Source organism: Drosophila albomicans, chromosome 3 (assembly GCF_009650485.2).
Source record: "Drosophila albomicans strain 15112-1751.03 chromosome 3, ASM965048v2, whole genome shotgun sequence".
NCBI classification, from domain to species: Eukaryota; Metazoa; Arthropoda; class Insecta; order Diptera; family Drosophilidae; genus Drosophila; species Drosophila albomicans.
The window spans coordinates 41,148,639-41,170,838 of record NC_047629.2 but is presented as its reverse complement, the minus strand read 5'-3'; the positions used below and the strand labels follow the sequence as shown (position 1 = coordinate 41,170,838).

Sequence of the window (22,200 nt, the reverse complement as noted above, 5' to 3'; positions counted from 1 at the left end):
AATTTGCGATGCTTATCAATTTCGGCTATATTAGAACTATTTACAAAAATGCCATATATAATTCTCCATATGCATGTATATATATATATATATGTGTGTAGGTGTAGCTGTGTATATATATCATATATAGGTATTTCTTTTATACATTTAAAAAACAAGAAAATTAAACAAATAACAACGTTTCTCTTCACATGATAGTTTCGATACGATAATAGTTGGACATACTTCATATATATAGTACAATACAATAAGTATAAATATATTTTACAAAAAAAAGCCTTGGCAAGCAGCTGCAATGTTCATTTTACTTTTTATCAACTAAATGTGAGAGAGAGAGATGGAGATAGATGGGATAGAGATAGAGAGCAGCAGAAGAAAAACACTTAACAACTAGGCATTTAAACTAAATTAAATTTAAATTTCATTTAAATTAAATTAACTAAACTATGCTTAGGTTTATGGGCTATGCAGGAATGTATGCTGAGATGTCTATGTATGAGTGTGTAACTATGTGTGTACAGGTGTGTGTGTGTGTGTGTGTATGTGCTGAACTGGGCTCGTTTACCGATGCTCAAAGCATCAGCTTCTTCTGGACAAACAGCATTAATTAATGGACTTTGATTATGTTTTAAATACTCGTAATTCTTTAACGACTTCTTGTGTGTATCTGTGGGTGTCTGCATGTTTTTTTGTATAGTATAATTTGTTTTTTTTTTTGTATTTTTTGTTTTTGTTTTGCATTTCATATGAGCGACGACGCTTTACATAAAATTTTGACTAGGAAAGGACGTGTTTTGCTTGTTTTTTTGTTTTGTTTTGTTTTGTTTGCTTTTTGCTCTTGCGACGACAGCTGCGAATTGTCATGCTAGCCGATGATGTAGATCATCATCGAGTGCTAGCGATGAGCACGCGCTGGCGAGGACTGCTCCAGTCACACCTCACTGGGCATACAATGGACGCTCGAGTCCTGCGACAGCTCATCCATGGATTCTAAAAAGATAGAGGAAAAAGCAAAGAAATTGTTAATTATCAAGTTGGGAAATAATGTTAAGTAGTTGTCTCACCATGCGCTGGATAGAGGGCTCCCTTGGTGCCATTCATATGCATGGGATTCTGTGCGTTATTCTGAAATGAGTACGTTAACTGCAGGTTAATATGACGCGCAAATGAGCTTCCTTCCGGTTCGCGTACTGCAATCAGAAATCGTTTGAACAGAAAAATCGAAAAACACTTTGATTAGCATCACACTTGTTGTATTTGTGAGATTTAATTTAACTACTGCTCTAAGATGCTACTACTACTAAGTAGAGCCGACTACTTGGGAGTGTAAAGTAACTACTTTGACTAGGAGTGGAAGGAGGGGATCGAAGGGAAACTAAGTTGAGGCGGTCATGCTGCACTAATCCACTACTTACTTTTATTCTTACCAGCATGTATGTGTTTTTTTTGACGCGCACGCGAATTCTGAAACCAAACTTGCGTCACACGCTTGCTCAGACCAGTTACTGAGGCAATGCGCTCCAAATCCTGGCCATCCGGATTACTGTCAATCTGAAAGTTGGCCTGCAGCACTTGCAATTGCTCCTCGGTGAATGTGGTGCGTACGCGTTTCGTTTTACTCTTGTGATAACCATCACCATCACAGCCATCTACAAAGGAATAGAGAACAGAGACCAAAGAGAGTTAAAGATTATATTCTGAATGAGTTGAGGCTATTACAGCGCGAGTACGTGCCTAAGCCTGGGCCTAAAAGCATTTTGACATTTGGACCAAATTGAAAATACAAAATAACACAAGTGGAGTATGCTCGACTCTGAGATACCCGCCTTCCATTTTCAATAGAAGTCACTGCGGAATTTTTTCTTTTAAAAAAATGTCAAATGAATATACCAAAAAAATACTAAGTGTAATAAAATACGAATTAAAGGTTGCTGCATTTGAGTCTCTTTTTGGTTGACAATCTAGTATACTTGGCACTAAATGATATATTTTGAAACTAGTAGTATATTTTGGTATTTTTTGGTATATTAATTTGTAATTACACAAAACAAATAAGAAGACTATACATATAGTACTTATGAAATCGGATATGACTCCCTTTGCCTGAAGGCTCAAAATTCGAATACCCTTTTACCCTAAGGATACCGGGTATAAAAGAAACAAATGTCAAAAGTGTTTATACTTTTTATAGGCCCCTTTTGGCTTCTGTGGTGGTCTGCCACATACATATAAAGGGGCAACCAGCAGTGGCAAGCTGCGACAGCCGATCACGTCGTCTGCAACTTGTTCTGCCTCAGTTATGACACGATTTCATCAGTGGCAGTTGTCGACCTGGCTGCTTGGCTGGATGGCTGACTGGCTGGTTGGCGACTGCCTGGCGCTTAGCTTGTCCAAGCGTTCCAAATTGCCACAACCGATTCGCTGGCAATTGAAGCGTGCCACAAAAACTTCTCTCTCATTTTGTACAGTAGTTGTTGTTGTTATGCTTACCGTCACTTGATGTGGTGCCACCCTCGACCGTTTCAAGATAATGAGCCTTGCAGAGCACACGGTCATCCATGAGCGCAAATTGCTCGCCAGTGGACAACTGGCGACCGCATTGATCGCAGGCAAAGCAGGCCAAATGGAATACCAAATCTCGGGCACGTCGCACCCAATCCGAGGCGGAGATGCCGCGACAGCACTTCGAGCACTTGGCGCCGAAATTTCTGCAATAAAACAGCGAGGAACGGAAATTGTTGTTAATGTTTAATGACTGCTTTAAAGGTGGGATATTTGGGGACTGGGGACAGGTAATTAAATGCTCGCGTTTTACTGCCTTTTTCCTCTCTTTAATAGTTTATGCTTTTTATATAATACCATAAAAATCGGATGTGTAACTATTTAACTAAAGATATAGCTAGTGTTTTGACGGGTTCCCCTTCACATTCTTTTTTAGTTTATTCTTTGTATAGGTTATTTTTTGTTTTGTTTTAAAACACATTTATAAAAATAGATATGTACATATATCAAGCTTTACTTTTAACATAGTTATGACATGACAACATAATTTATTTTCAAGTTATTAAAACATATTTATAAGATTTGCCATAACAAGTACTTAAATCTCAATATAGGTGACAAATATATATTTTATAAAGTTGTTAAAATATATTTATAAAATTTGAAAAAACAAGTTTTTGTTTTAAGTTTCTTTCTGAACAAGTTCCTTTTAAAGTTTATGCTATTTATTTGTATATCTTTTGAATTTAAGTTTTACTATTTATAAAAATTTTATAAAAATAGAAACAACAAGTTTCACCTAAATAGGAAACAAGACACAAAACTTCTGTGTTTTGTCTCTAATCTAGTTCTCACTCAGTTGTTGATAAATCTATTTAATGGCAACTATAATAGCAAACATTTAATAATAGAATTAATGGCAACTATATTAGAAAATATTTAAAAATAAATTATGTGGATTTAAATGAAACTATATTAAAATAATATTTAATAATAATATATATGGAATGAAAATAAAACTTAATCTATGTTCATAATACTATAACATTTCATCTGCATCTCCTTAAGTCAATAGCGTTTCGCTAGCGTTTGGTTCGCGTTTTTAGTCGCACGTTTTCCACGCGTTTCTCTTGCGTTTTCGCTGCACGTTTTCTGAGCGGAAGTTGTCGCTCTCTCGCCGTTGTTGCTGTTGCTGCTGAGGCTGTGGCTGCTGCGTTTTTCCAAATGAGTTGGCAACTTTGGCCAGCTTATTGTTAGCTTTTAAGCTTATTTTTACAAGCACAACAATGTACGCTCAGTTGGGAGGGATGACTGGACCTCTCCAACTCTCTAGCTTTGGCTCTGGCTCTGGCTCTGGATGTGCCACAGCACTTGCAAACGGCAATGATAATGATGATGATGATGTCTCCATCGCTGCGTTTAGCTTTGCCTCAGCTTGGAGACTGAGACTGAGACTGAGGCCGAGGCCCAGCGCCCAATGCACACTTAAAATTCTTAACTTGAAAAATAAATATTTTTACAGCATCTCACGGCGCGTTTGTTTGTTTATTTTCATTTCGTTCGCCGTCGACACCGTTTTCCGCCTGTGTGGACAGCGAACGACAGCAACCAGCAACCAGCAACAGCAACGACTATGAGAGTACGTGTATCTTCACATGTGTGTGTGTGTGTGTGCATCTGTAAGATACTTTGCTTGCAACTTGCATCTAAAGGCTGTCTCATCGGAAAGTCGCTTTCGTAGTTTTGTTTTTTTGGTTGCATCTCTCTCTCACACACTCTCGCTGTGTTTATCTTAGGGATTAAGTCGCAACGCGTTGTCGAATTGTTACAATTAACCTTAGACTTGTATCATGTACTTCGCTTGCTCGGTTTTTTCGTGTGGGAAAATATCTTGAAAACACTTGTGCACACACATCCACACGGAAATAAGATAAACAACAGAAAAGCGTTTTGGAAAATGTACAAGCGATCGCATCGATTTCGTTATGGGAACAAGTGTCGAGAAAGTCACCAATAAAATAAATGACAAATTTCATTGATTGCCAATGATAAGAGGAAATAAAACTTATCCTAAAACACTTAAATTATATTTATTTCCAATTCATTACTCACTTGCTGTAATCGGCCTTGCAGTAGACCTGACGTTCCCGGATGAAGCACGACTGTTGACGATCCAGCGGGCACATGCACATGCAACATCTGAGGCAATGGGCGTGCCACGAGCAGCCGCCAACCTCGAGGAAGAATCGATCCGAGATTGGCTCGCCGCACGCTGCGCAGGAACGCAGCTCAGTCTGCAAACAAAAAAAAGAAAAGAACACGAAATTAATATCTAAATAAATACAAAATTATAAAAGCGGATGTGCATGTTTTTCGTCATCAAAAATATGGCAATAATTATGTATTTGTATCACACATAAATTCACTAAATAAACATATGCAATATATATGGTTCTTCTATATTGAGATAGTCGCATAAATTATCACTCTATATGAGTCTCTTAGTATTTCATCTAAAGATCACTGCACTCTAGCCACAGTTCTAGCAGCAACAAATGCAAATTGTTTTACAAAAAACAACACAGACAGACACACACAAAAAACAAAGATAAACTAGAAGAAATATTCAAAATGAGTAAAATTTATGTATATGCTTCTTTTTTTTTGTTATTGGCTCGTTTGATGTCAGCTCTAAAGCCGAACCGGATCGTCTCGATTCGGCTTTGTGGTACACTGATCTTTACTCTAATCGTAGCGCCTGGTTTTTGGTATCTTTTGTTATGCTTTCAACTGAAATCGCTCAATAAATCTATCGAATGTGCCGTCGGCTTCTGTTTTATTTCTTCGCTGCAACATTTAACTTATTAATGTATATTAAAATTCCAACAAAAAACTACTACTAGGAAACGCCATCGGCTATAGACGAGTTTCTATTGTTTTTTTTTTTTTGTTTCTAAACTCCAACATAAATTTGAAAATGTTATGCTAATTGTAACCAATTTCAGTAAAGCTGCTGCTGCTGCTTCAAAGTCACAGTCACCATCACAATCACAGTTTTTTTCGAGTAGCAATATTTGACAACATTTTTTCGCCAAAGATTTATTCGTATAATTTATGGATCATCGGAATTCATGCATATTCATTGCGACTGCATGTTACGCTACTTTAAAAGTGTCTTAAACAAATTTTTATTTCACATTTCATATTATCGAAATATTGGTTTTGATATTGTTAAATGGATTTTCTGTGTTCAAGTCGTATATCAACAATTATATACAGCATTTCGAATTTAAATTTATAACTGGTAAATAAATAAATTAACTAAATTACATTAGACACAATTAATTATACGAAAAAAGAATCTGATAACAATTTGTTATCTGGTGTGCAACTGAATTTTTAAAGGAATTAAAGTTTAAAGTTGAAAATTATAGACTTGTTTTTCTTTATCCGATAGCAATGTATCATTTGATGCGTACCTAATTCAATTGATGTCCATGCAAATAGAGAAACTATGATTATGATTATAGCTAGATTAGCATAGACTCGTTTGAAATTAAATTCTACCGACAAAAATTATGCAAACATACTCTTTATACTATTAGTAGTATTATATACTATATATACTATTTAGAATCGCTTTGCAATATTTTAGCATTTATAGTTTTAATAGAGTTGCAATTTTATAATACTGCTTTTTATACGGGTAGCGAGTATCTCACAGTAGAGCACACTTTAGAGTTTTTACTTGTTTATAGTTTATCTCTGACTGGTTTCAACTCGCTTTTTTCTTCTTTTAAATACTTGATCGATTTTCACAATATTTCAAAAAGAACAATATGGCTTATTCAACTGTCTAAAATCACATTATATGCAATAAATTATAAGCGTTTAAAATGCAAATGCAAATGCTTAGCAATTTCAATTTGTATCTAAATTCGAACAGCTCTTTGTTTAACTCCAAAAAAACAATTCTAGTTGCTTGAAAACAATTCAATTTCTCTTGTTCAACGCGACATTTGAGTGCAGGGCTTTAAGACATTTAATTAATGGCTAGCATTTTGCATATTTTCAATTCATTAATACAAGAAAAAAATCGAAAAATACAAAAAATTCAAATTCAACAACAAAATTGTCAACGGAAAAAACAAAAAGCAAAACACCGCAGCGACGCGGCGACAACATCGAAATTGTTTTTCCATTAATCAAAGCGACAGTGAAAATAAATTTACCGTTTTTACAAATTAATTGCTGGCGTTGGCGATGAGTTGATGTAGTTGTTGTTGTTGCTGTTGCTGTTGCTGTTGCTGTTGTGGCTGCTGTAGCAAAACAATTGTTGCGACAACTGATTGTCGTTTTTGCAACACCAGCAGCAGCAGCAGCAACTGAAGTTGACAACTTGTTATTAACTTGGCTGACAAATTTCAGTTAAAAAGCCGACACAAAACAACAACAAAATAAAATATACATTGCCATTGACAAAAATACACAAAGTAAATACAAATAGCGCGAGACATTAACAACAACAACTTACGGCAAATACACAAAAAATAAATACATATTTAAACAATAACTTGGCCGTGACTAGGTCGCAGGAGCGGCACAACATCAAAGTGTCTGTGTGTGTGTTTGTTGTGTGTGGAGCGACTATACCAATTAATAAAACAATAAAATATATCTAGAGATACGCCTAAAGCAAAAAAACTAAACAAATACGCGGCAGTTGAGGAAAACCAGCAGCAACAACAATGGAAAAAATATCAAATACTCATACACATATTATTATTATTCATGACAATTTGTAGCTACAAGCTGCCAACTATGAGATACTAGACTTCATAGATACTACAACGAGAGGGGGGTCAGGGGTTGGTTTGATGCTTGGGAAATGCCTTTGGAATTGAAATGAAAATAGCCGAAAATGCAATATGGCCACCATCAAAACACACAAGCAGACACACACAAACACAGGAGAGAGAGCAACATGTAGCTTTTGCTGGCCAATGTATCTCACAGATACAAATGAATCTCACAACGAGTATGTGTGTGTGTGTGTAGTTATAACTACATGCTAACATGGTGGCTGCTGCTGTTCATTTGCTGCCGCTGCCGATGCCGCTGCCATTTAACTTTTCAACCGCGTCGCGTCGTGTGACACGTTTAATCGCGCCCTCCCCTGTGCCCATCGCTGCCACACACAACCACACAACGAGCCTGCGCGTTGACTGCGTGTTGCCCCCCCTCTACTCTACTCTACACTCTCCCCTATATATGTATATGCGCCCAGGGCCTGTCACTTTCGTTTAACTTTTCACATTGCTCGACCAGCGAGCCAAACCCAAACTCAAACCCAAAAAACCAAAAACCCACAAGCTGCCTTCCTGCCTCGCTGCCTGGCTGCCTGGTTGCTGCCTGCCTCTGGCTTCGGGGTGTTTTTGGCAATTTGTTTTCCCGACGCCCGTTATGACACACACACACACACACTTACACATTGAAGGCCAGACTTTGACTTGACTGGCGGTCTGTACTTCATATATGCATTTATCGTTGCTGCTGCTGCTGTTGCTGCTGATGTTGATGTTGTTATTGTTGTCATGTCTATGCCCACTTCTGAAAATATGTCTGTTGTCAGTTGGAGAAGCCGAAGTGGCATTTTGGCGAGCATGTCATTTGACTGTAATTTACTCATGAATGTTGAGGTTTTCTCTCTCTTTATGAATTGCACAAATCTGGTCAAGCTTTTGCATTTCAATAAGGCGCTTTTAAAGCCACACAAATGAGGCACAATTCAAACGAAAATATTTTCAATAAAGTTAAGCATTATTTTGGAGAAATCATTTTTAATAGTTTATAAATACTTTTTCTTTTTTTCAGTTCAACATTTAATTACTCACAAAGATATTTTCATTTTTACAACATTATGTTCCTCATAAATAGTATTTTTATAATTTAGAAATACCTCTCTCTTTCTTCCTTTCAGTTTAATATTTAACTCTTTCTCTTGTGCCTTTCAATTTCAAAAGATATTTTCATTATTTTTAAATTTTATTTTGCTTTCATCCTTTCAGTAAGACATTAAGTTCTCCACACATTTATCTTTCTTTCTTCTTTTCAGTTTTATAGCTAATTCTTCATAAATATATTTTCTTCCTTCCTTTCCGTTCAACATTTAATTCCTCTTTAAAGGTATTTTTCATTATTTTTCAATATGTTTTCTTTTTTCCTTTCAGTCCAACATTTAATTCCTCATAAATTATTTTGTTTTTTCTTCATTTCAGTTCAATATGTTATTCCTGATAAATATTTTTTCTTTCCTTTAGCCTTTCAAATCAACATTTAATTTCTCATGCAAAGTATTTTCTTTCTTCCCTTCCGTACAACATTTAATTCGTCTTCAAAGATATCAATTATAGTCATTGCTTCTAATGAAGAAAGCATGTCTATAATCCATGCTTAAGCAAAGTGAATTCACTTAATTAATTTCACAACATAAAATACTGTTGGATTATTTAAATATTCTCATTTGAAAGTTACTTCCACTTATTATTAAATTCATCATAAAATCATCGGCATAATTAATGAACTTATTTCTAATAGCATAATTTATGGGCGAAGAAATTCCTTTAATTGATTTCACTCCCCGCACCGAATTGAAATATTTCATATTAATATTTAATTTATTTATCTTTCGCATCGTTTTTTAGTAGGCTGTTTTCTCTGCGATTATTACCACATCTCATTATTAAATTCATCATGATATCATCACCTCAAATAGCTAATTCATGTTAATGCGCACGGATTAAATGCTAAAACGTTAGATAAAGAAAACTTAAAAAAAAATCTATATATAATGATGATAATGATGTAGGGAACAAAAGGAATTATTAACAAATTTTATAGCCTTTCAGATTCATTGATAAAAGATCAAACTATTGTAGATAAAATAGTTAAAAGATGTTGTAGAAAAGATATTTATATTATTCAATTGCTCATTTTAAGTAGAAAACTCTCAAGTATTCTGCTTATAAGCAAATGGATCGCAAAGATCTGGTGTCTCTATGCTATCCGTGTCATAAAAATTCCATAAACAAAACTTGCACCTTGCAACTTTTGCTCGAAATGTCATAAATAACAGACGCTCGGGCGCAATAATAAAACGCAAAAAGCGATACAAAAGGCCAGGCTAGAATCATAAAAAGAAGGCACAAGAGACGCTCAAGAGTATGCAATAAAATTTACAAGCTGCCATTTAATGCCCCATAGGGGGGATCTAGCAGTTGATAACGCACTCTCAAAACAAGCTGTCTATAGGAAAGGTGTGAGAGTTGAAGACAAACAGAGGTAAATACACGTTGTGTGTATGTAGGATGTATCTTTGTGGCAGCCGAGCCCAAATACGACTCCAAAAACCATTTGAATGTGAACAAGTTGCATGAAACTAATCAATTGATCAATATTGCCATTGATCTGCCTTCGGAATGGCTTACTAAGACTTTCCACAGTAGCCTTTGGCAGACAATGGAAATGAAATAAAAAGAAAAGAACTGTATCATCTTCAGTGGCTGATGAGGCTGCTGCTGCACGCCTAGAAGATCGATTACCCAAAACGATGCTGAAGACAATTTTCACGTCATTGCGCAAATTGAGCGATCATCAATGGTAGCTGCTTCAGTTTTCAGTTTTCGATGCTCTATCAAAGAGACAAAAGCCCTTGGCAGCGACACTTTTGATACGTTATACGTTTGGTGACTTGTCATCTTTTCGGTCTTTAGTCTTCACTTTTTTTCGCTGAGGGACAAATGCGCGGCAATCCAAATAATGAAAATCAACAAATGTAAACAGCGTGAGAATGTTGCAGGCTCCAAAGCGAACAAAAGCTGCCATAACAATATACGATAGAGTATATAGTAAATCGAATCATATGTCAATGCATAGATGTGTGTGTGTGTGTGTGTGTGTCTGTGTGTGTTTTTTATCTTTTGTTCAACCACTTGTCGCTGCGGCAGTTTTTTAGCGAATGTTTTCTTAAGGCCTTTCGGACGCTTTGGGCTCCATTTAAGGCGCTTTAAAATGCTTGACATCAACAGTAATAATACTTAATAATAATATTTGTTGTAATAAAAAACAACAACAACAAATGCAAGTCTAAGCGCCAGTCAAACAATGAAGGCTGTAGCCAAAACATAATTTATATAAAATACAACAAAAAAAAAAGTTTTCGTTTTGAAAATATATTTAAACTTTTTTTTTCTTTCGACTTTCGAAAAAGGCAGCTCGACATTTAATTAGAGCTACCTTTTTGTTCTGTTATACGGATGTTGTTGTTGTTGTTGTATTTTGTTATTCATTGCGTGGGATAACTGTGTGTGTTTAAAAAAAAATATTTAAAAATATTATGCCAATTTACACGTCGGCGTTTGTTTGGCGTTAAGATCAGCGTCGTAGCTGATTGTTATTTAATGACTGCTCTTTATGAATGAAAACGAATGCGATGCGCCCACACAGATACACACACACGCACACACATATTTACATAAACACAAACCCATACATATGTATTTAGTATACAATACTCGCTCGTACTCTGGCTGCATCATAAATTGGTTAAATGTTTACAAATATTTCACGGTGAACGCAACTCTGGCTCCGTCTACGCCTCGGACTCCGACTCTGAAGCTCAATCTGAATCTGAATGTGTTTCCCATTGTCTGTGACTATAGCTATAGCTGTAGTTGTAGCTGTTGTCGCGTCCATTGATCCAATCAAATTAATGGCCGCTATAATACAACAGAAAACAGAACAGAACCGCATCGAATCGAATTGAAACGAAAAAGCGAAAGCTTTTCTATGGGAATACAGTGAGCGCTGACTAAATGGGACAGACATGAAAAATAACTTTTAAGTTGAATGTCTTGTTCTTTGCTTTGAATAACAAAAACGTAATGGAAAGAGGAAACAATTTTAAGTTGAAGTTTTTAACCTTTACATTTGAATGTGGAAGCAAGAGCATGTCAAAAACTTCAGTTTGTTTATGTTGAACTCCAAAGAGTTTGATACCTGATCAAGAGATAATAAAAATTATGTTGAATTTTTAATAATTAATCTTTAAATTAAAAGTCTTGCTAAACTTTTGTACCTTCAAAATGTATAATTAAATTAAAGTATTTATTAGCTAATGAAAGTTTGCCAAAAAATTATGTTAAAATTGAATCGAAAAATTAGATATCTTGTTTAAGTTTGTACTTGTAAATTTTTATGCAAGCGCACAAAAAAACAAAAAAAAAACATTTAATTGAAAGACTTTAAAGCATAATGAAAGGATACTTAATATTGACATAGATATACTTAAAAATGATTACATCAAAATTAAAAACATTGTGAGATTTACATTTTATATTGACATTAATTTTTTTTTATATTTTATAATTTATATTGATGTAAATTTACAGAAATCATTTTCTTAAAACGAATTATTTTAACATTTAACATAATTTTCAATCATGAAGATTTGCAGCCAGTTTAAAAATTTTATTGTTTTTATCATTTTCAATATTACTTGTGCTCAACTTTGGTTAGTCTTCACTGTGTTTGCAAGCGGCAACAACGACTGCAGCACGTTGCAACACGTCAACAGGGAAACCGTTGACGTTGTCCTGCTGCGAGTCAGCAAACTTAATTACCGCTTTATGTCAATGGCCAACATGTTTTTGCTAAATTTATCAGCGTTATTAAATTTTATCACTGGCGACAAAATGTGCATATGCCATTCAATTTTCACAACATATTCACACATCACACACAGCTATAGCTACGGATGCAAAGATACAAATACAATCGCATAGATATTGTAGATACATTTACAGTTTTTTTTTTTCGCCGACTTGAACTGCCGTTGGCAGGTTTTCAGTTGCGGCTTTTGGCCACAGATGAACGCGCTTTTGGCCTAGGCAAATATTATGATGGCAAGCTAAGCCACAAGGGAGAAGCTCAAAGTGGAAAGGAGTGAGAGATACAGAGAGAGATAGAAAGAGAGCGTGGAGGACAGCACACGCACATGGCGGATTAGCTGGATGTTGGTCGCTGCTTTTGTTGGCGTAACATCGTAAAATATTTTACGGCCAATAGGCCCAGCGAGCTGCCAACGTTTTTATAGCCCAAAAAAAAAGAGAGAAACATAGCAAAGACTCTTTTTCAGATCTTCAGCTGCCAGTTTGAAGATGCCACTGTCCGTATGTGTGTGTTTTTTTTGTTACCCTAAGGCGAACACTTAGACGCTAAGTAGTTTGCCTCCAGTTGCAGCAATTGTTGCATGTTGCATGCCAAAAAAAAAAAACTTGGCAACAAAACAAAGCAACAGCTATAATATTATGGGTTTTTCATGCTCAACAAGTGTTATTCATAATTCTTCATTTCAATTCAGTTTTTTTGTTTTTGCAGTGCGCAATAATATACAAATATAATTAAAATGCCAAGAGGAATATGTATAAAGATAAGTATATTGTATGCACATACTATATAAATTGTTTTATTTTTCGGTGTTGTTTTTTTCTTTCTGTTTTTGGGATTCTGCTCTGTCGATGACGAAGACACCGGGATCGACTCACACTTTTGTTTTTAATGGTTATATTGTTGGGGCTCCGGTGTTGACAAGTTATTACCCCGATCAGCCGACGACTTAAAATGTCGCACTTTATTACACTACAAAACACAAAACTCAACTCAACTCAATTTCGAACTGTATGTGTGTGTGTGTGTGTGTGTAGCATCATCTCTGAGACATCTCACAACGATCTGTGTTCTGTGGAGAACTGGAGAACTGTTGAACTGGGCTTTGGGAAACTGGCAATTGGTTAACCCGAAAGACCGTTGACTGCCTTGTGTTTTACAGCCGCTATAAGAAATGTTGTTGTTGTTGCTGTTGTTGTTACTATTGTTGTTGTTGTTGTTGGCAAACATTGGGCTTTGTGTGCGCTCCCAGACGCGTTTTATTATAACTGTGGCTCGCCCCATACGAAATAAATTTCATTTTAATACTTTCTTCGTTTTAGTTTTCGTATATTTTATTGGGACGCAGGGTGGAGCGGTGTTGCTCCAAAACTCTGAAAGTGATTTGCATACAAGATCGTTCTCACGTTTTTCCCACCAAGATTATCCACACACACACACACACACTCATACACACACAGCAGCCACTTGATAGATCGTTCGTTGGTTCAAAACGCAACGGATTGGATTGGGACTGTTTTTGGGATTGAAGTGGATCGTATCGTATCGGTTGCAGCCAATACGGTTTTTTATTTTTTTTTATTTTTTCGGTGTTGCTGCTGAGGATGCTGCCATTTCCATTGACCATAAACATAAACAGGTGGCAATATTCATTTGCATAGACAACGTTTTCATATTAAATTTCAAAGCGTTCGAACGCTCAACGACATTCCGTGAGCACTTCCCCTCCTTCCTCTCGTCTCCTCTTCTTGGTTTAAATGGACATGCGGTGGCAAACAGAAAATTGGTATTCGATTTGACCATGTCTACGAGTTTTGGTATATACCAAACCCCTTTTAAAGTAGCCCTACATTTTCAGATTCTCGAACTTGTTTTGATCATTTGCGGCAGCTGCCGAAACAAAAAGTATACAAAAAACTAAGCTTATAAATTTGATAAGCAAAAGCAGCATTTGATGTTTATGTTTTACTTTTTTCTTTCAGTCCAAAACTAAAAGCATCCCGAAATTGATTTTAAATGAGTAATAATCTTTAATCGAATATTTAATTCAATTTCAATTTCTATTTTAATTGTCAATTATGCATCGGAATTTCTTTCATTACCTTAAATTATTGCATTCCTTTGGCAGCTGCAGAAATTTTCTATTAACCTTCCCGTATAATTAACATTTTATAACATCATCTATCGCACCTTCTCTATCACCCACTCCTCCCCTCTCACTCACACACAGAAACAGTAACTCTTTCTCTTCGTCATTCTTCTGGCAACTTAAATAATACACATCGCTCTACGTCAAGCATTTAAAGTGCCATTTTTTATTGTCTCTCATTACTTTTTTTACAATTTCATTATTTTTTTGCTTTAACTCTGCACGACAGTTGTGCAAACAGCGGCAACTAAGAGCGAAGAGCGCATTGTGGCTAGAGCATGAGCTATAGAGAACGTGAGAGAGAGACAGAGAAAGAAAGAGAGAGAGGGAGAGAGAGAGCGTTAATAGTCTGCAACGGAGACCGGTATAAGCTCAACTCAACGTCGCTGCTGATCTGTCAGCCAGCACATTCGCCAATAAATCGCTTATAAATCGCCCTCAAGTATCTAACAATTTCGACACGCGTATTTCTTGTTCTGTATTTACTACTTAAAATACTCTACGCTAAGCCTTAGCGTTGGGTTGCTTAGCTTTGGTATGTGGTTTGTAAAGTGTAGGCAAAAATTTCCTAAAATGAAGATTCAGGCAATAAATTATTGTCAATTTTGTTTAACATTGTATAATTTAGTATGTGAATGATATGACGTATATTTTCTTATAATCATTTTTGTTGTACTCTGTTGCTAAACGAGTTCCAAGAAACTTCAAAGACAGAAATATTATTATTTTTATTATTTTATTTAACTTATGGGGCTTTTAAGAAATATAATTACATAGAGAATTCAGTTTTTTAACAGTATTTTCTTTTGCCTTGTACTCTTTTATTGTATTTATATGTATCTTTTGGATTATGGTAAATATTTTTCTTAAAAAACTTTAATTGTCTAGTGTATTTTTTTTGCCAATTATTAGTAATTCACATATTATATTTAGTAACTCACACACAAAACAAAATATTCATTTTTAATTTCGCATTTATTGAATTTTTCTTTAGTATAACTACATATTTCTTTTTTAGTATTTCCGTGACACTTTAGTATAAAATTTATACTATAAATATTTTGGTATTTCCCTAACATTTTAGTATAAAATTTATACTATAAATACCCAACTGTTATGCATAACCTCTCGCTTAAAAAATATTCACTTAATTTTCTCACGTTTTAAATACTTTCCACATTCCTATTTCAAAAGGCTTCCTCAAATTAAATTGCAGTTTATAGCCTGTGTCTCTCTATTACTATGCAAATTGAATTCCCCTAAAGTTGGCAAGTGTAGACTGAAGTTCGGTTAGCTGTGGCTTTACGCTTCGTGCACACAATATTGTTGTTTATGGTCATCGAATTTTTAAGGCATTCATCATAAAAGTTGACTCAAGATGAGGCTGCCTCGCTGCCTGAGACGTGTCGAGTAGATACTCTGCGATTGTGCCGGAGACAGAGAGTGAGAATCAAACTCAAACTGAGACGAAGACGGAGACTGAATGCCTTTGTCTTTTGGTCAACTTGTCACAGACAAGACGGACTTTGGCTGCCTTTTTACAGCTTTTACGATTTGCATTGTGTAAAGTTGAATATTTTTTTTTATTGAACATTGACTACAATTAATTAGCTAAATCTGCATTTTGCATAAATTAATAATAATAATTTTTTTTTTAATATTTGCTATCGCTTTGGGATTTGTTTTGTTGTGCGCTCGTGTGGCACACAAAAAGCACAAACTTTTTATTGTGAATGCAAATGTGATTCGAGTCGTCGTAGTATGTTTATGTCTAAGCAATAAATCAAGTTTGAAGTTCAGTTCAGTTCAGTTCAATTCCGAATGGGCTAACATGCAAATTAATGTAGCTCTGCTCCGCATGGTTAATTTATTTAGAATCGCGTCGAAATGACTTTGAAAGATTTCGGCGGTATTACTTCAAAACTAAAATGCCCAAACTAAATCTCTCAACCAGCTACTGTGTTAGATTTCCGATACAAAGATAAGCTAAAATCACAGTCACTAACATTTGTATTCGTTTCGGGTGCTCTCAAAGAGCTTTTTGCCAATTGCCAAACAATTAAATAACAATATTTTCACACACAAACACAATGACAAGAGGGCGGAGGGCGGGGAATGAGAGGTTGCAAAATTTGCTAGTGGAAAACTAATGACCAAATCGACAACAACAGGCAAACATTTATTTCTGCCAAACGATGAAAGTTTGTGGAAAATGTAAAATAAAATCGAATGGTTTGTCGTTACGGATTGTTAGACAGCAGTATTATGGAGAAGAGGGAGAAGAGTGGAGGGGGAAACATGGGTTATGCAGGCTGTCAATGATTTAGGGGCGGATTCTGGTCCTTTCTTCTGCCGCACTCGTCCTGCATTTTTTTTTTTTGCTGTCGAGTACCATTGACAGGCGACTGAGGAGGCAACACACACAGATATTTGTTAGAAGTTACAATGATTTGTGGCATTTTACAATTTTATTTGCTGCTGCCGCCGTTGCCGTTGCCGTTTGTCGAGCCCCTTTCTGGCATCATTTGTAAGCCAACTAAGCGTCCTTTAAGGACTATTTTGCGGATGCACTCGACGAACAATGCCACAGAGACCTCAAGAATGCTGCTCACACACAACACAACCGATACGAGTGCGAGGTTTGAGTTTGAGTTCGAGAGTTTCTTTTGTGTGGTTGCCTTTTGCCATTGCCTTTGCCTTTGCCTTTTGCTTGCTGCCGGCTGGCGTCTGCATTTGATTTTCATTTTGGGAATGTTCACATTTACCTGCTAAAAATTTGCTGCTGTGACTTTGACACGTTTCTCCCTAGAGAGGAGCACAAGAGGGGCGCATGCGCAACAGCAGAGGAGAGGAGAGAAGTAGAAGGACCAAGCTGACCACTCGAGCCTTTTGTCTTTTCCTTTCTCTAAATTTTGCAGTAAACAAAGGTGTGATATTTGTTTGTCTTTTGTGCCTGATCGGGGCAATTGGCTCAAGTCAAGATGCATTTTCTTCTCTCTGCCTCCTTGCCTCTGCTTTTGTTTGACGACGCTGAACAGGCGTCGACTTCTTGTCAGCATTGTCACGCCACGCCGCAGTTGTCAATTAGCCATTCGATAGCTGTTCTTGTCCACTGCCCAAAAATCCAATTACATTGCCCAGAAATCTGTGGGCCAGCAAAGCAGCTGCTTTTATACTTGGTCAAGATGTCATTTGAGCGAGTTGCAACTGGCACGCGTTGTCCGCTTTTTTTTTGTGTTTTGTTTGCACCTTGTGTGGGATTTGGCTTCTTGAGAGCTGCTCGTAAAATGCACCTTTTGTGTGCTAAGGAGATGTAATAATAAGCCCACAATGCCTAAGGCGATCAAGAATGACATTTCTGGCATCAAATTTGCATTCTTTCTACATTATTTGACATCTTTTGTAATTACTAATTTTTGTCTCCATCACAACAAATTCAAATTTTATACGCTTATCAAAAATCTTTTTATTTATGCGTTTAACTTTTTCGCCTGCGAATTTAGTACGTATTCTTTATAAAGCCATTTATCAGTGAATAATTATAACATTTTTTTAAAATTAGCATTAAAGTCAAGCCGTATATTAAACACAATCGAAAAGTCAATGCATATAAATTTGAAAGCAAAGTACGTTAATAAAATTGTGTGTTTAAATTATTAATTTTACATAGCGAAATTTTCAGTATCTGCTTGGAAAAAGTTTAAATTAAAATTTCATATTTACTTATTAAACTAAAAATATGAAAATAAAAGAACAAGAGGTCAAATGTGAAATTATTTCATTTAAAAATGTTTAACTTGGGCTTAATTTAGTTTATACAATTTAAGATTAAAATATCATATTTATTTATTTAAAAAAATTAGAAATTAAACGAATAGAGAGTTCAACTCTGAAATGATTTTTTTTTCAATAAATTTAACATAGGCTTTATTTAGTTTAGTTGAATTAAACATTAAGTTTGGCCCGGAATATGCTAATTTAATTGAAGCCTTCCTTTATATTTCAATACATCATTTATATTTCCAACATCATTCAGTTCTCTGTGTCTGTTAATCAAGAAATTACTTTGAGTAGACAAAATGCCTGAAGTGACACATTGGGCATATTGAAGACAAATTGTTTATGTTTAAGCTCAACTCATGATCATTCACATGTCTGGCTAATAATAACTTATCGCATAGTTCTCAATTAAAGAAAACATGCCGCTCGGTTTGGGAGGCGTTAACAGCTTTTCAGTTTGAGTTTCTATTTTATATATTTTTTTGTTTTTTAATTTCCTAGTGAATTATTAATGAAAAATCGTTTATTGAAATATGTATATTTTTATAGTTGCTTTGCAGGCATTCGACATTTAAGCGCTTCACTATTTATGCCTTTCCTTTGCTGGAGAAGAAATATTCGATGAATATTCATAAGCTGCGCTTTTGTGGCGTCATAGCTCTGGGCTCACAACACTTTTTGCGGGGTCAGGCATGGAGGGGGATTCACAACTGGGGCGGGTCAAGATCGATGATGTCAAGTAAGAAATACACAACACAAAAATACAACACAAAAATAAACTGAGAAGTAGAAACGAAAAAAAGGGCTTAAGTCGGACTCTATTGTTGGCTTAGTTTGCGGCTTAGAACTGTTGACATTTGATTTGAAGTCGCGCTGCTGCGGCATTTTTCCTAAGATCTCCCGCTGTGCATATTGACAGTTATTAAAGGTCTGCCAATAGAACAGGCACATATCGTCGATTTTTAAAAGTTAAGAGTTAGCCACATGCGATCATCTTTAGAATTGGTTTTACGTGGGCCTAAAAGATCAATTATAAATGTGGAGAAATAAAAAGAAGTCAGTTCGCTCTACAAAAAAAAAAAAAACAAAAATTGTTCAAAATTTATAACAGATTTTGGCCTTTTATGTGCGGTCCAATAAGCGTCAGCACCTTGTCTAATTTGCTATGGTAATGAAAATTATGTTTATGGATAAAGCCATGCAAAATATACAGACAACAACAACGATGCGATGTAGAAACCGTGAGGCATAAATCATGCTACATGAATCCGTATCTGTATCTTAAAGAGCCAACTCATTGCTGTCGAATGTCCAATATTTAACATTTTACAACATTTGTGCGAGCATTTGAATCCTGTGGGTGGCTCAGCACTTGCGTCAGAGTTCACACAATGCTCCCAGCGGGATACAAAGTACAAAAAAAAACTCTGATACCTGAGAGCCAAGTCAAATCTTCTGTGAGAGGAACACAAAAAAATCGATTAAAGCAAAACGTTTGAACGTTTGTTGAATGAACACATTTGAAATTGAGCGACGTCATCAGCGAATGGCCCAAAAGATTTAGAAATTAAAAACGTTAACTAATGATAAACGCACCTATCATTGCCGTTGCAACTCTCCACAGCAACAACTATCATACAATAAAAAATGATTCCCGCCTTCCGCCTGCTGCCTTCGGCTGCCGCTCAATAAAACATTCATAATTTTCAACGTGTGGGTTTGACATGGTCGTCATTCAATTCGAATCCGAATCCGTATACGTATTGGAATATTCAAAAATTCAAAAATCTTGCACCCCCCCATGGTGCGATTTGTGTGCTTTTAATATTCACCGACTCTGCCTGCCTGCTTCAACTGTTCAACTGCTGGATTGCTGGACTTTTGAACGCTCTTTTGCTGCTCTGCTCTGTCGTCTGTTTTGAAAACTCATCGTTTTCCAAAAGTTATTAGTACGGTTTGTCGAGAGAGTTGATGGCTTTGAATTGCCCCATGGGTATTGTTTTAGATACGATACGATGTGATATCAGGCCCCCTCTCTCAACTCTCATCTTTACCCTTTCGCCTTTCCCCCACAAAACAACTACAAAAATATATACAAAACTAACGCCGCCTGTTGAGTCCCAGCGGGTTTTTGGTTCAATCTATTCAGCACGTTTTGTAGGTCACCCGAAAAGGTTTTACATGTGCATCAATTAAAAGCAAAAAGATATAAAGGAAGGCAACATTTCCTCCGCTTGGCGTAGGTGTCGATCAAAGACAAAAACAAAAACTTGCTCCTAACGTTTTCCAAATGAATTCATAAAACGTTTTTGATAAGATCTGAAAATGATTTAGTTTAGTTTTCACTTTGTATTGAGCAACTGCAAATTGTTTTCGATTGTTTCGAATTTCTATTTCCTTATTAATATTAAGATTTGAAAATCAACATGTTAATGAATTGCAAAATGTTTATTATAGCATCTGAAATATTTGTATAAGTAGTTTTTAACCTTTATCATATAATGTAATTTATATATAAAATCATTTGCTTTGTTACTAAAAACTTATTTTATATTCCTATACTCTATAAATCAAACAAATTAATATTTTTTTGCTTTGCTGTTTCATGAGTAGTTCCATTCATTATTATTAACTCTAATTAATTGTTTTAATCATTTGTTTTGTAATTAAAGAATTTTTTCCTTTTCAGCACATTATTTAACAAAGGCTGGGTATGATTATATTCAAATCTATTTGAACTTTTGTTTGAAACTGCAGATATAAATGATATAAATTGTAAATTCATTTTCCAGAATTTCATTGCTTTTCAACTTTTATTGCAACTTCAGTATTAATTACTCAATTAAAGTACAAAATACTTGTACTTTGTAAATTGTTTTCCCAATACTTGATTTCTAAGCCTGATTAATATCATACTAAAATAAAACTTTTTATTAAAACTTCTAAGCTAAATTACTTAAATCCCTAATGCTCGTACTTTGTAAATTGTTTTTTTTTTTTCAATAGACAGATCAAATGCAATTATGTTTAGTAAGTTATAAAACTGCATTAAACAGTTTGAGTGAAAATAAAAACCATTATATAAGAAGCTATTAGAGCGTCAGTAATAATAGAGTTAACTATCATAAAAACTTGCAAATTGAATTGGCGAATTAATGTGCTAAATTGTGACCACATGTTATACAGACATTTTATATGCTATGCATTAAAATGATAAAAGTAAACAATAAACTGAAACATCTGTTAGGATCAAAAGTTGTATATGTATTAAGCTCTATCTTTTAAGGAAACTTGACTTACCTTCATTTTAATTGCCTCCACAATTTTGGCGATTTTTAATCCAAGTCTTTTGCACAAAATTCTTCAGCCAGCTTTTTGGCGATAGATCGATGATAAATCACTTGTTGCTGGACGCTGGATGCGTAATGTTTTCTTCTTTCTTTCTTTTTTGTGACAACTTGACAATCAGTTTGTCAAGCGTCCAACCGATGCCACCAAATGCATGCAAATTAATTGCATAAGTGCGAATACGAATACGAGTATGAGTGTGAGTGTGAGTATGAGTATGATGAATATAGCTACGCACTCGTTTTGCGTTTGCAACACTTTTTATTGATTAGCACATATGAAATTTTGAAAATTGTTCACTGGGCTTAGTAATTTGTTAAAACTTTTTGTTGTCATACGTTTGATTTGTTAATTGAATTCTTGTGGTTCGCCGACGCTAAAAACTCGCAGCGGTCTGCTTATCAAAGAAGCGGCGTGAAACGCGAAACGCGTGGCGCGATAACAACAGCAGACGGTTCTGAGACTCCCCGTTATAATATCTCCGGCTCTCTGGCCGGCGATGATGCTGATGCGAGAGTTTGAGGCGAGAACTTCAAACTCAAACTACGACGACAACAACGAACAACAAACAACGAGCAACGAGCAACGGCGTTGAGGCGAGCGACGACGTTGTTACAGCTACGAGGCCACTGCATAAACTGCCGGCGCTCTATTCACAGCTCAGCTTATTGCCCATGGCTCATGGGATCAGCAGC

At 35.6% G+C, this 22,200-nt stretch overlaps 1 protein-coding gene across 4 annotated transcripts; it reads right to left on the bottom strand.

Moving 5' to 3' along the window:
- Positions 1 to 702: 702 nt before the first annotated feature.
- Positions 703 to 22,068, bottom strand: LOC117571369 (LIM/homeobox protein Awh). 4 transcript variants are annotated; one of them, XM_034253484.2, is made up of 6 exons: positions 21,458 to 22,068; positions 4,615 to 4,796; positions 2,491 to 2,708; positions 1,416 to 1,649; positions 1,065 to 1,190; positions 703 to 990 (listed from the first exon to the last, which is right to left on the bottom strand). In XM_034253484.2, exons 1-6 carry the CDS (start codon positions 21,461 to 21,463, stop codon positions 932 to 934), a joined length of 825 nt encoding a protein of 274 aa, XP_034109375.1. In that variant the 5' UTR covers positions 21,464 to 22,068; the 3' UTR covers positions 703 to 931. The 4 variants fall into 4 exon arrangements, with proteins under 4 accessions (XP_034109375.1, XP_034109376.1, XP_051861011.1 ...); XM_034253485.2 differs by having other exon boundaries at positions 1,428 to 1,649; XM_052005051.1 differs by lacking the exon at positions 703 to 990 and having other exon boundaries at positions 1,106 to 1,125.
- Positions 22,069 to 22,200: the final 132 nt, after the last annotated feature.

Bases quoted from the DNA above. Each gene is read 5' to 3' on its own strand.
- LOC117571369 (XM_034253484.2), bottom strand. The intron at 1,650-2,490 runs GTAAGCATAACA...ATTCCTTTGTAG, and splicing joins TGGCACCACATCAAGTGACG to ATGGCTGTGATGGTGATGGT. The intron at 1,191-1,415 runs GTAAGTAGTGGA...TTCTGATTGCAG, and splicing joins ACATGCTGGTAAGAATAAAA to TACGCGAACCGGAAGGAAGC.